Here is a 14,593-nt window from a genome sequence, read left to right as displayed (position 1 = left end):
CTGGTCACTTATGGTGAGACATCTATTGGTTTCTTATCGAGCATCTGCCAGGTTGTCTGGTATTTAACTGCCACTGAGCTAAAAGATTTCACACCAAGGAAACTAGATCTGGGGACTGAGGATGTAGCTCAGTTGGGAGAGCATTTGATTAGCATGCAGGAAGTCCTAGGTTCACTAAAGCATTAGCACCACATGAATCAGGCTTGTAATTCCAGCACACAGGATTAGGTACTGGATATTAAATTCAACCTCTGATACACACCAAGTCTGAGAATACATGAGAGAGATCCTGTCTCAAAAGCAACAACGGGCTGTGGAGATGGCTAAGTATATGTACTACTCTAGCAGTGGACCAAGTTCTGCCAGCACTCACATCCGGCAGCTCCCGACCCCAGGGGATGTGATGCCTCTGCAGGTATCGGCACTCACATACACACACCAGGTCGCCACTGGATTTAGGCACTCTCAGGCCCTGAATTCAATCTGGGAGTGGTTTGTGACACTGGTTTCTTCATGCTGTCCAGTGGACGGACAGATTGCTAGAACAATCTTTTCCTTAGTTGGTCTGTGATCACAACGTCACAGATCAGAATCTGAGGGAAGGGGTTGTGGGAAGACAACATGTTTGAGTCTCTGGAAGACAATGGCTAAAATGTTCTTTCCCAGCATTCAGGCCACTGCACTACTTACATTTCCTTATACTTTTGAAAAAAAGTGTGGCCACCTTGCAAAAACGGAGCTCAACTACTTTATGGATGCCGAAGAATCCAGGCACTATACCAGGGTTTGTCCATAGAACCCTAGGCTGCTAGTCAAGAATCCAGTACAAGAGACTGAAGCCCTTCTGCAGAGCCCTGGCATTCCCATTAGAAGAGTGTTTCGCATACAGTTACTCTGGGCTCACTAGTGTCCAGGCAGCCACCAAAAAAGACAGGATTTGGTCAACAAATCAACTATCAGCATAGAAGACTCCAGTCCACACTACACCAATACCTGTTTTCTCTTGCACTGACGACAGAACTACAGGTGAATGCTCTTCCACTGACACACACACAGACACACACACACACACACACACCCTGCAACATCCCACCGAGTATACTTAGGACCTTAGTTTCTCATTTGTCACATCAACCACTTACCCAACTTAAATCCATGAAAGTATTTCCCCAATTCCAGGATTCAAACAGGGTCAATAATTTTCAATTCTTAAGTCTTATATTAAAAAACAAAACATTCCATTTCACATTTAAAAAAAGCAGTACAACTGTTACAAAACGATGCTGCCGGTGGGCTGACGGGCGCACTGTGCTGTGCCGCAGCTACATCTCAGAGTTTTGCTCACTCAATTCTGCTTCTGCAATAGGCAGTGTCAGAAGAGCAGTGAGCGGTGAACGTGCAGCTTCCTGTGTGTTCCCCGGGCTTGGTCTAAGATGCCCTCCCTGACACACTGACCACCTATTACCAGGCTAGCCAGGTTCCTTGAGAAAGCAGGTGTCTTAAAGGCAACAATGAGCATTCCTGGGCCTCTGCTCTGCTGTGTTGCTTTCACTGGAGAACACGGCTACCCTCTTCACCAAGCAACCCTCAGTGACAGACATGTTCTAGGCAGCACTGACCCACACCAGATGCCACCTGAGCCCCTCTGGCCTTTGGCTGAGATGACCTGCTAGGTTTATCTACTGTTGCAATAATCGTAATTCCTCCTGTGCTATTTATATAACTCCAGATAACTTTTAAGAGTGGAGTGATTAAAAATGGATTCATTTGTTTTCCTCTTTTCTTTTTATTTAGACAGGTGGCTTTCTCTGTAGCGTAGACTGACCTTACACCCATAGCAGTCTTCCTGCCTCAGCCTCCAAGTAGTGGGATTACAAGTGTCACAGAGCACATCCAACTAAACGTGTGCTTTGTAAGATGACTCCACGTGGGGTCACTAAAGGACGGGGTGAAAGTCTTCTGACTTCCCAATAGGTTCTACCTCCAAAGCAAGCTATTTTATAGATTTTTTTTTCCTTGTATTGATGTTAGATGTAAGGGACTCAACACAGGGTAACTTCTGGATACTAAGCACATAAGGCCATTGCACCATATCCCTAGCCCCAGACAGACACTTTTCTAACTGTCGAAGAAACTAAGAATTAACTAGCAACAAGCCTCAAAATTTGGTTCCGTATGTAGGTGCAAAGCTGGTTCATCAAATCCCTATTCTGGCCCTCAACCCAGTGCATTTCAACAACAGCATCGTCTGCCTCCTTCTTAATGTTCATCAAACACTTAAACAGGTAATGTCCAGCTGCTCCATCCAGGTGATCCCCCTTCTCAGAAGCCTCTCCGTCCTGGGCTCCATTGCTGGAGCCTTTACAACTTTCCATGGCCTCCATCCCTCCCCTTTCCTCATCCCTTTCATCCTCCATAGCTTCCGGTGTTTCCTCCTGGCACAGTAACTTCTGGCTGAAGCAATGGCCACCAACAGCAGCAGACTCGCCTTCCGGCACATCAAGTCCACACAAGGCACTCTCTTGGAGGCAATGGGTCATGTCTTGGCCACTACTCAGCTCTTTGGGAGTGGACTTTCTCTCTTCCAAGGCTAAGATGACATCCTCAGGAGCCCGAGGCACCTCCCGCAGCTGCCTCACTCGCTCTCTTCTCTTCCGCCTTAAATGAATCCACGAGTTTTCTATGGCTGTCAGGAAAAGGCTAACTTCTTCTCTTCCACAGGGAATCCGCTTATGTTGCACCTATGAGGAAGGAAAAACAGAATTTTATAGGAAATCACCTGTCACTATTTATCAAACTCCTTCAATAAAAAACAAACATACAAACAAAACCCTGTAAAGGTCATGTAGGTAAAGTTTCGTCAGTGCACTGGCCACACACCTTCAGATCAGTGAGGATTTTTTCTATCCATGTTGTTACAACCACTATGCCTTCCACTGTCTCGGAGCCCAAAGATGAGGCTTTGAGGGATAACTCTTTCATCACAGACCCCAACACTACAAAAGTAATGGGTTTCCTTGGCTTTTCCAATTTTCTTCGTTTACTTGGAGGTGACTGAAAGAAAAAAGAAGAAAGTTATCCCAACTTTAAAGAAAGTACACTACAGTGGACACAAGCAGGGACCTTTTCAGGGTTTCTGCTCCCAACCACAGGACCCGAAATATGAAGGCTTTTGTGCATGTCATTTCCAGTGCTGGAGCCAGCTCTGGAAGAAAGCTTTCCACTTCCTTCACCTTACAAAAGAAAACTACGACAAGCTATGTCATTATAGCTCAGACTCATACTTTGTAATGGCAGGTTGGGATTCAAACTCCAAATCCAAATTCTTCAAAACCTATCACCTTGCTAGACTCCAGCTACCAGTACAGACATTCTCTACACTAAACCACCTTTCCATCTATGGCGCCCAAGCATGCCCATAATCAACTGCACAGGGGCAGGAGTGACAGCACAGTTTGTAAAGTGTTTAGCACGAAAGCCTTAAGATGTACATCTGATCCCAAGGGTCATTATTAAAAAAAACAAAACAAAAAATCAAAAAAAAAAAAAAAAAAAAAAAAAAAAAAAAAAAAAAAAAAACAAAAACCACCAGCCAGGAATGGCCGGGCCACTGAGAATCACATGGGTGGAAGAAGTTGGGCCTGTGAACTGGGGATGGAGGATACCGGCACCAATGAGAACACTACATTTGAAAGCCAGGGCCGGGGCTGGGGATTTAGCTCAGTGGTAGAGCGCTTGCCTAGGAAGCGAAAGGCCCTGGGTTCGGTCCCCAGCTCCGAAAAAAAGAACCACACACACACACACACACAAAAAAAAAAAAAAAAAAAAAAAAGGAAGCCAGGGCCGTGGGCATCCAGATCACCTTCTAACTTTCTACCTAGGGCTTAAGCAGACTGCAACCCACCCACTGGAGGGACCCAAGTGCTACTTAAAGCATCAAAAGTAACACGACAGCAATTACATTATTTCTTTAAAGTTAAACTCTCTACAGAACTCTTCAGTTATATTTAGCTAAGAATACACACATGTCCCTTTCCTTTGGGGGAAGGGACAGTGCTGTTTTACTGTGTTGCTTTGGCTGGCCTAGAACTCAGAGAGATCCAACTGCCTGTCTTCCTGAGTAAAGACTGGGAGTGGTTGCCAGATACACTTTTTTTTTTCCCTTTTCTTTTTTTCGGAGCTGGGGACAGAACCCAGGGCCTTGCACTTGCTAGGCAATCGCTCTACCACTGAGCTAAATCCCCAACCCCACCAGATACACTTTTATACAGATTTGTGCTAATCAATAAAAGTAAAAACATTTAAAAATTAAGACACATACAGAGTGACCAGGAGACAATACTAAAGAAAAGTTCAAAGAGAGAAGCAAGTGGAAGACCGTTTCCTGTGAACAAGTACCCCAAGAACTGTGCTGCCCTAGCTCCAGTTTTCCCTGGCAACACCCACAAGGCCCGTGCACACACACGCAAGTAAAGGTTTGTCACATTAACCAGTGACCTCACACTGAAGACACTTAGAAAACAGCCAGTGGCTTCTATGCAAGGAAACATGTAAAGTGATGTCAGAAACATTTTTCTAAGAAACAACCTTCTAATTTCTTTTCTGGCAACTGGGGACAGACAAAAGCTATGGATCAAACCCAGGGCCTTGCATATGAGTGCTCTATTACTGAACTATATCCCCAGTCCTGTTATTTCTCCACACTAGAATTAACCAATAAGATTTCAGATAAGCTGGGTGGTAGTGGCACATGCCTTTAAGTCCAGCACTGCAGAGGCAAGGGCAGGGGATTTCTGAGTTCAAGGTCAGTTTGGTCTACTGAGCGAGTTTCACGACTGCCAGGGATACACAGAAAAAGCCCTGTCTCCAAAAACCACACACACACACACACACACACACACACACACACACACACACACAACACACCTGGGGGGGCAGCACAGGTATGTGTGTGTATGTGCACATGTGCAAGGGGAGGCTTGAGGGGGATGAAGTAGAGATGGGAGAGGCAGTAACAAAAACAACAAATCAGAAAAATACCAAATGCACCCGGAATCAAAGCCTCAGGAGGATGAGACAAAAATCACAAGTTTGAGGCTTGCCAGAGCTATATACCCTGAATCCTGTCTCAAGATGAAAACAAAAGCAGCACAATGGTTGTACGTGTGTAGGAGAAACTACCCTCAGAATCAGTAGATCCTCATTCCTTTAGGTTTCAGACAAGATGAGGGAGTTCAGAGTAGCACGAAGACAGTACCTCAGAGTAGCACGAAGACAGTACCTCAGAGCAGCACGAAGACAGTACCACTGTTACCCATGAGAACAGACAGGGTTCCTACAGAAGACTGAGAGCCAAACACACAGGGACCCTGACATGAGGCTGCTATTAAGCTGGGAGAAGAAAGACAATGGCACACAGAATGACGAGGGACAAAAGTGGGACTTTACACTGCTCTGCACAACATCCACAGCCACTGCAGGACAGGGCTGTCCTAACAGCCTACCCCGTACACTACAAGAATGGCAAAAAGGACAGTCACACACCATCTTTTCTGACAGTCATCTTTTGTGCTGAGTAATCTCCAGTGAAGATCCTGTCATTTCTCCTCTGCTATGGGGGAGCTGCTCTGCTCTGTTATTCTTTGAAAGTTAACAGTGAACTCCATCATTTTTAGAAATTAAAAGAGATTAAGTTCTGCCCAGATGTGGTGGCAAACTCCTTTAGTCCCAGCACTTGGGAGGCAGAGGAAGACAGATCTTTGAGTTCATGGCTAGCCTAGTCTTTAGAGTGAATTATAGGACAGTCAGGGCTACATAAAAATACCCTATCTTTGAAAAAACAAGAACAACAATAAACAGGTCAGTCCTGCTATATAAGCCTTGAATCCCAGCACTGAAAGGCAAAGCAAGATGATCTCAAATTTGAGGCCAACATGGTCTAAACAGAGAACCCTTGTCTCAAAAAAACAAAACAAAGTCATTCAAGAGATATAATTCATATTATAGAACTTTTCAAATGAAGTTTCCAAATGATAAAAGACTAACTTAACTACGGCACTCAGTAATAATTCAAAACCCCACTCTGTCTTGTTAGTAATTAAAAATACCCAGTAAACAGAGCAATAAGAAATGCAAAAATCAAGCTGGAGAGATGGCTCAGTGGTTCAGAGCACTGGCTGCTCTTCCAGAGGTCCTGAGTTCAATTCCTTGCATCCACATGGTGGCTCACAACCATCTGTAATGGGATCCAATGCCCTCTCATGGTGTGTCTGAAGACAGCTAAGTGTACTCGTATACATTAAATAAATCTTAAAAAAAGAAACTGATAAGTTACTCAACCCAATAGGTCTATGGCACTAGGACAATTTTACACCTTATTAAAGACACTAATAAAAAAAAGTTATTTTCCCTGAAATGATCTTGTTGTTGTAGTTTCTGAAGCAGGATTTCACATAGCTGAGGCTGATCTCAAATTCTCAATTCCTCTGACTATCATATTAGACAGTGTCGATCAATTAAGGAGTCACGGAATATATGTTAATTAAAAAAAATAAAAAAGACACAACAGATCCAACTACTACTATGAGGAAGAGAATCTTAGGAATGAGATCATACAAAAAGGCTGGATGGGGCCAAACTGCTTCACAAATACAAATTCTTCTATATCTATTCTATAAATTCTGTATCTATATCCTGAATTTCATATCTACAGGAATAATAATAATTACTACTACTCCTATTCTATTAGTATTACTGTGCTGTGAGGGTGGGATGTGCATGCTAGGAAAGCATTCTACCACTGAGCTCCACGCCCAGCTCAGGAGCTCTGACTATTGACTATTATCCTCCCAGAGGAGAAGCCAACGGGATGATTCCTAAACAAGACTCTTGACTAAAGACTGCACAGCAAGGATGTGGCACAGGAGGCTCAGGAGAAGGCAAGAGACTTAGTAAGCAGCACTTCAAACCTTCCAAAACCAGCTGATGTCATACGCACAGGGCAGTGCCTCAATGTATGTCTTAAGCTATTCCTTTAAACATTCAACCAATTCTTCCTTAGGACAAACTACCAAAGAAAAACATGGGTGAATCTTCCTCTCTAAAGTAATTTCTGATTACCAGATCAGTCTTAATCTTCTCTTTCTGAAAGGCTCTTATCCCTATCATTCGTCTCTGTACTTGTGCACATACAATCTTTATACACATTGTTTCAGGTTTCTTTTGCTTTGCCACAAAACTCACAAGGAACTGAAAAGGTTCTGATTTCTTTGTTATGTCACAGCAAGGATCAGACTTTGATTCTGCACAGAGCTCAGTTCCCTAACCTGTTCACAGCCTACTGCGGAGCCTGACGCATACAGTTCCAGTTTACAAACTAGTTTAAAGATTAGTATGGAGGCACATGCCTGTAATCTCAGAACCAAGGAGAGTCAGGAGAAACACCACACCTGATGTACATAGCAGGTTCTAGGCCAGCCATAACTAGAACAATGAGACTGCTACCCTTAAATTAACAGACAAATAAAAACCAAACAAAAACCAAAAAACTCAGCCCTCACATATAAGCACTAAAGCATACAACCACTGCCCAGACTATTTCTTAGCAACAGTATTCCAGCAACAAAATCCAGTTAAAATATGATAAAAACCAAAACAAAACAAAAAAACACAAAGAATGAAGCCTAAAATACAAAATTGATGTTTATCTCCAACTTCCAGCTGTCAACCTTGAGACACGTGCTTAGAATCCCTTGAATATCTGTCTGAAAATCCATGAAGTAAGGGCTGACAAGATGGCTCGCAGTTAGGAGCACTGGCTGCCCTTCCAGAAGAGCCAGATTCAATTCCCAGCACCCACATGGCAACTGACTACTCCAGTTCCAAGAGATCTGACACTCTCAGACCAATGCACATAAAATAAAATTAAATAAATTATTTAAAAAGTGGGGGAGAGACTGGAGAGATGGCTCAGCAGTTAAGAGCAGTAGCTGCTCTTTCAGAGGTCCTGAGTTTAATTCCCAGCAACCACATGATAGCTCAAAACCATTTATATCAAAAGATGGATCTGGTGCCCTCTTCTGGTGAATCTGAAGACAACTACAGTGTACTCATATACATTAAATAAATAATATTTTTTAAAAAAGAGAAAGGATGTGTTCTCAGTGGTGTCACCTGTGAGATCACAAGAACCATAATCCTTTAAAAAAGAAAAGAAAATCTATGAAGGGGCCTGTCAAGTTGACTCAGCAAATAAAGATGCCTCTTCACAAGCCTGACTCTGGTGGGAAAGGGGGATTCAAGTTAGTAGAAGAGGACCAGCTCCAGCAAGTTTTCCTCTGACCCCATATACATATATATGCACGGGAGCGCACGTGAGCGCGTGCGCACGCATGCACGCACGCACGCACACACACACACACAAATACTAAAGATGTATTTGTACGTATGTCTATGTGAGTTTAAGTGTTACCACATGGACGCAGGTGTCTTGGAGGCCAGAGTGTGTCAGATCATTAGAAACCAGAGTTAAAAAGACAGTTGTGAGCAACCTCATGTGGAAGCTAGGAGTCAAACCCATGTGTCGGGAAAAACCGTAGTGGTTTTAACTGCTGAGACATCTCTCCAATCTCAATAAATAAAAATTTTCTAATAAAGAAAATCTAAACAGAACATGGTGTACGCCTTCAATCCCAGCACTCAGGAGGCAAGGTCAGTCTGGTTAACATAGAAAGCCAAGGCTACATAGTGAAACTGTCTCAACTTTAAAACAAACAAAAACAAAACTAGGGCTGGAGAGATAGCTCAGGAGTTAAAAGGAAAGGAGGAAAGTCCCCTTCGTGAGGAGTTCAACCCTCCCCTTAGGAGGCTCCAGCTGCCTGTGACTCCTGCTCCTGAGTGTCTCCCTGTGACTCCTGCTCCGAGTGTCTCCCTGTCACTCCTGCTCCTGAGTGTCTCCCTGTGACTCCTGCTCCTGAGTGTCTCCCTGTGACTCCTGCTCCGAGTGTCTCCCTGTGACTCCTGCTCCTGAGTGTCTCCCTGTGACTCCTGCTCCTGAGTGTCTCCCTGTGACTCCTGCTCCTGAGTGTCTCCCTGTGACTCCTGCTCCTGAGTGTCTCCCTGTGACTCCTGCTCCTGAGTGTCTCCCTGTGACTCCTGCTCCTGAGTGTCTCCCTGTGACTCCTGCTCCTGAGTGTCTCCGGCTCTGGCTTTTGTGAGCACATTCCCCTACGTTCACCCAACACCCAACACACATAATTAAAAATAAAAATAAATCTTATAACAAAATCCATAGAGTATAGCCAGGAAATACTCAAATCCCAGAAATTTTTATTTTGAACTCTCCCATCTACTCAACAAAAGCCTCTTGTTAATAAGCTACATGGGGAAGCCCAGGTTCAGGGAAATGACCACCTCTAAATATTTTTATTTTTTGCCTACATTTAGCTTGCATGTATGCATGTGCTTCTACATGCATGCCTTGTACCCATGGAGACTAAAATAAGGTAGGGGATTCCCAACAATGACACATACAGGTGTTTGTCACATAGGCCGTCCTATGAGAGAACAATAAGCACTTGTAAGCACTGAGTCCTCTCCCCAGCCCTGTGAACACTTTATAATTCCTGGGCAACGCTCACATCAACAGTACACAATTTACTACAACTATGTGTCACCCTCTCCCGTACCCTTCACAACATCAAACTTCCTGAAGGCAAAATAGAGCGAATGTCCCACCTTGCAGAATTAGAGACCTGGGGAAAGGGGCTCTAAAAGGGACTTGTCAGCCATCCTATGGAGAACAGCCTTCACTGCTTCCCCCGGTCCTCATCAGTCAGAAATGGTGGTACAAAAATTCTACCAACACTAGCACTGTCTTTTTGTTGCTAAATTGAGTCCAGACAATAGCAGTGGGCTTAGTGGAAGCACTTGAATCACTTGAATTAGAATTTTTAGCATTCAGCACCAACAGAAACAAGTCAGTAGGCCTAAGATAAGTGAAATCACAAGTTACCATAGGAACTTGCACACCATGCTAAACAGCAGGGTGGGAATGGGGAGTAGGTCAATGTTTATGCTTAACCAGTTCTATTCCATGCCTTCCTCTCCTGGATTGAAAGAGCATTCTCCTCCTGCTCCATCCCTAACAGGATCAAGAAAGGAACGTCACATGAGCTTTCCACAGAAGCAGTGACTGAGGGAAAGACTAAGTACAAGGAAGGGAACCACAAGGAAAGTCAAATCAAAATCTCCCAAGTAACCTGGATCTACCCTCGGGAAAAGCCATCGCTGATCAAGATCGCCAGTGCTAAGAAACTGTTGCTGGGTTACTAGAAATCAGAAACTGCCGACACAGGCACCCAGCAGTGTAAGTGCATCTAATGGAACACTGGGGAATGCGTTATTAGCAGCTTAGGGATGGACGATGGCAGTGGTGCAGAGGGAGAAATACTGCGTGGCATGGAAGGAATCTCAGGCCTCCATTGAGTGACATTCTTTGATGGCTGGAAACTATGCAGGGCTACAAGATGTCCTGAAAAGGAGAAAGGCTGCTCAGAGTTTCCTTTGCTAAGTAAGTGGATAGGTGGATGGGTGGATGGGTGGATGCATGTGTACTTGCTGATTTTGCACAAGATACTTGCCCTTTAATACTAGTATCTGTGATGACTCCCTCTATCAAAGAGGGCAAAGGAAAATGTCCCTGAGCTACTGTAAGGACTGTCAGAGCCCATTTTCAGTTCCTTCCAGCTGTGTCAAAAACGTGGGCAGCAGGTTAAGCGGACACTCTGGGAAGCAGGTGCTGCTTCAATTTCCCACAGCTGTTTGTGTCTGTACAGGGACAGTTTAGGGCACTGCTAATGATTTGAACCACCTGCTATGTAGGTCCTAGTAGTCTAGAAAACAAGAAGATAATATTTGGAGGGGGATGGAGCTATGGAAAGCAGAGGCATCTTTTTACTTAGTAATCAAATCAAACACTAACCTTTAGGCAACCTGTTGTACAATCCAGATGCAAATCTAGGCCTCCACACAAAGGACCTTCTATAGGAGCAGTTCCAATCCTGCAGTCCAACTACTCGTGAAGGAAGAATTGGCTTGGCTTCAAGTCTGACTTCATGTTCTCAGACACACTGAAGTATCTGCAAATGGTCACTTGGTGCTCCCACCCTTCTACCTACCTCTTTGTCCTTAGTAACAGGAACTCAAAGACAACAACATTTTGGATACCCCTGGAGGCAAGAATGGCCAAATCCTTGGAAAAGGCACTCCCAAAACAAGCCTGCTATACAGACGGGGATAGAGACCTACAGGAGCCCATACTAGCCTCCATACACACCATAAGAAGAGCTGAGTAGCTGAACATAGGTTAGAATGTGTGTCTCCAGGCAACAAGCAGCAGAACACTCTTTCTGGGATACATAAGAACAGACACATGGGTGTGGTGTGGTGTGGTGTGGTGTGGTAGATGTGGTGTGGTATATGTGTGGTGTGGTATATGTGTGGTGTGGTAGGTGTGTGGTGTGGTATATGTGTGGTGTGGTATGTGTGTGGTGTGGTATATGTGTGGTGTGGTATATGTGTGGTGTGGTATATGGTGTGGTGTGGTATATGTGTGGTGTGGTATATGTGTGGTGTGGTATATGTGTGGTGTGGTGTGGTATATGTGTGGTGTGGTGTGGTAGGTGTGGTGTGGTGTGGTGAGGGGGGTGAGGGTGAGGAGCACGAGCATGAAAGCATTTTACTACATCCTCGAGGCTGGCCTAAAACTCTTAATGTTCCGAGTGCTGACATTATTGCTGTATAATAATAATTATTATTTCTAGCTTCAGAAATCTTTTCCTGGTAGATACAATAGTACAAAGAACAGAAATAAATCTTCTTTAAAAGGGGGGGGGGGTTTGGGGTGGAGAGATGGCTAAACAGTTAAGAGCACTGGCTGATCAATCCCCAGCAACCACGTGGTGACTCACGACCATCTATAATGGAATCTGATGCCCTCTTCTGGCCTGCAGGTGTTCATGCAGATAGTGTACTCACATACAGAAAATAAATAAATCTTAAAAAAGAGTGGCTTTTGGGTTCGGTCCCCAGCTCCGAAAAAAAGAACCAAAAAAGAAAAAAAAAAAAAAGAGTGGCTTTTGTGTTTGCGTGCTCGAATACACAAGTGAGCATACACACGTGTTCATCTGTGCACATGCACACACTCATGAGGTACACATGGGGACCAGGAAGGTACTGGAGGCCCTGGAGCTATAGTTTCTGGAGTTGTGAGCTGTCAAATGTGGGGATTAAGATCTGAACTCCAGGGGCTGGGGATTTAGCTCAGTGGTAAAGCGCTTGCCTAGGAAGCGCAAGGCCCTGGGTTCGGTCCCCAGCTCCGAAAAAAAGAACAAAACAAAAAAAAACAAAAAACAAAAAACAAAAAAAAAAAAAACAAAAAAAAAAATCTGAACTCCAAGGGCTAGAGAGATGACTCAGTGGTTAAGAGCACTGACTGCGGGGCTGGGGATTTAGCTCAGTGGTAGAGCGCTTACCTAGGAAGCGCAAGGCCCTGGGTTCGGTCCCCAGCTCCGAAAAAAAAAGAACCAAAAAAAAAAAAAAAAAAAAAAAAAAAGAGCACTGACTGCTCTTCCAGAGGTCCTGAGTTCAAATCCCAGCAACTACATGGTGGCTCACAACCATCTGTAATGAGATCTGATGCCCTCTTCTGGTATGTCTGAAGACAGTTAGAGTGTACTCATGTACATAAAATAAATAAATAAATTAAAAAAAAAAAAAAAAGGTCTGAACTCTAGCACTCTGATAAAGCAGAAAGCACTCTTACCTACTGAGCCACAAACCCAGCTGCTCTCTTTTTGAGACAATCGCCTTGGTACTACTTGGTACTACTTTGGGCTGGCCTTAAACTTAGAATTCTTCATCCTCTGCTTCCCATGTCATGGGTCTAGCACATGCTACCTACATATACTTTCTAATGGTATAAGAATGAGCCTGAGCCTTTTACTGAGGTTAGCTGAATCCCCAAGTGTTACACAGGAAAAGGATACAGCCACAGAGCTAGGAGTATAGGCTACAGCACTTGCCTACTGTGCTGAGAGACACTGGGTTCAAGCAACAAAACAATTAGAACAGGACAAAGAATGATAGGGGTTGGGGATTTAGCTCAGCGGTAGAGCGCTTGCCTAAGAAGCGCAAGGCCCTGGGTTCAGTCCCCAGCTCCGAAAAAAAGAACCAAAAAAAAAAAAAAAAAAAAAAAAAAAAGAATGATCACAACCACAATGGCAACTCTCCAGAAGGCTAGAAGCAGCAGTGGCCAGGCAGAAAAACAGACCTTAGAATGTCCACCAAAATGGCTACACTGGCCAGGTGTTCCTACAGGCTATGTTGCCTGTGATAATTCTCAGAAGAGACTTTGAACTTTTACCATTGTTCAGACTTATAGACTATGGAAACTTTTTGAAATTGGACTAAATGTATTTTGCATTATGCTATGGCTAGGAATGGTCTCATAGACTCATGTTTGAACAAGTCTATGTGGGCCCGGGAGTGGAATGTAATGGTTTGGATACGCTTGGCCAGGGGGTGGCACTATTAGAAAGTATGGCCTTGTTGGAGGAAGTGTGTGTCTCTGTGGGCACGGGCTTTAAGACCCTTTTAAGTCTTCTCCTGACTGCCTGTGAAACAAGAATGTTGAGCTCTCAGCTCCTGCACCATGCCTTGATGATAATGCAACCCTAAGACACTAACTTTTAACCAATACTTACTAGGATTACTCTAATTTATAAATACTTTTCACTTACCATAAACATCTAGAGAAAACTTTAGGAAAATAGAATAGCACAGAATCAGACAATGTATGATCTACTGAGGTTTATCACATTAACAGGCATTTGGAAGGCCAAAGCAATTATTTACTTACTGGTACTGTGACATCATCATAAAAACTCCAAGCTAAGGCCCATCTCATCGTCCGACCCTGACAAAACTCCGTGAAGGTGACTTTAGGAACCTGAAACCAGCAAACACAGCATCTCACATGAAGTTTTGTTTGGGTTAAGAGGTCTCAGGTAGCTAAGGATGGCCTTGAACTCCTGATCTTCCTGCCTCAACCTCCTGAGTACTGACAGTACAAAGGATGATACCATACCCACCTTCAAACTGAAGCCTCTCTACTAATGCTTCTGGCCACTAACTCCTGTTCTTTTGTTAACAGACATTATTTCAAAAAATAGGTATATACAGCTGGTGATAATCAATATATAATCTCTATACAGAAGTTTTACCTCTCATAAAATATTAAAATTTATAGATGAATTCAAACAATAAACATCTAGGACAGTTTTCTGGAGAGTGAGTCAGTGTAAAATGATTTAAGTAGTTTTTCTTTATTTCTTTGACAGAGGACTTGGCCTCCAACTTGTGGCCCTCTTGCTCCTATCTCCTAAGTACTGAGACTGCACATATAAACAGCCCAGGCCCCGCTCGGGATTGACTGAATGGCCTCAAGCATGCCAGACAAGCATTCACCATTCCTAAGCCTTTGTCTGCTGTTGTTTTGAGATACAGTCTCATTATGCAGCCCTAGCTTGTCTGG

The 14,593-nt window shown here is 43.8% G+C and overlaps 1 protein-coding gene across 4 annotated transcripts in view; it reads right to left on the bottom strand.

The window, feature by feature from the left end:
- Positions 1-1,196: 1,196 nt before the first annotated feature.
- Mettl16 (methyltransferase 16, RNA N6-adenosine) overlaps positions 1,197-14,593 on the bottom strand; it is a 46,309-nt gene continuing 32,912 nt past the window's right edge. For 3 of the 4 annotated variants that reach the window (XM_087572944.1, XM_087572942.1, XM_087572943.1), the window contains 3 exons: positions 13,919-14,008; positions 2,881-3,054; positions 1,200-2,741 (listed from right to left, as the gene is read on the bottom strand). In XM_087572944.1, the coding sequence (XP_087429070.1) occupies positions 2,142-2,741; positions 2,881-3,054; positions 13,919-14,008 (864 nt within the window). In that variant the 3' untranslated portion in view covers positions 1,200-2,141. 4 annotated transcript variants of the gene reach the window in all.

The sequence above is a fragment of the Rattus norvegicus genome, chromosome 10 (genome assembly GCF_021556685.1).
Source record: "Rattus norvegicus strain SHRSP/BbbUtx chromosome 10, alternate assembly SHRSP_T2T, whole genome shotgun sequence".
NCBI classification, from domain to species: domain Eukaryota; kingdom Metazoa; phylum Chordata; class Mammalia; order Rodentia; family Muridae; genus Rattus; species Rattus norvegicus.
The sequence above is the reverse complement of the archived record's forward strand: the minus strand, read 5'-3'. Positions and strand labels throughout refer to the sequence as shown.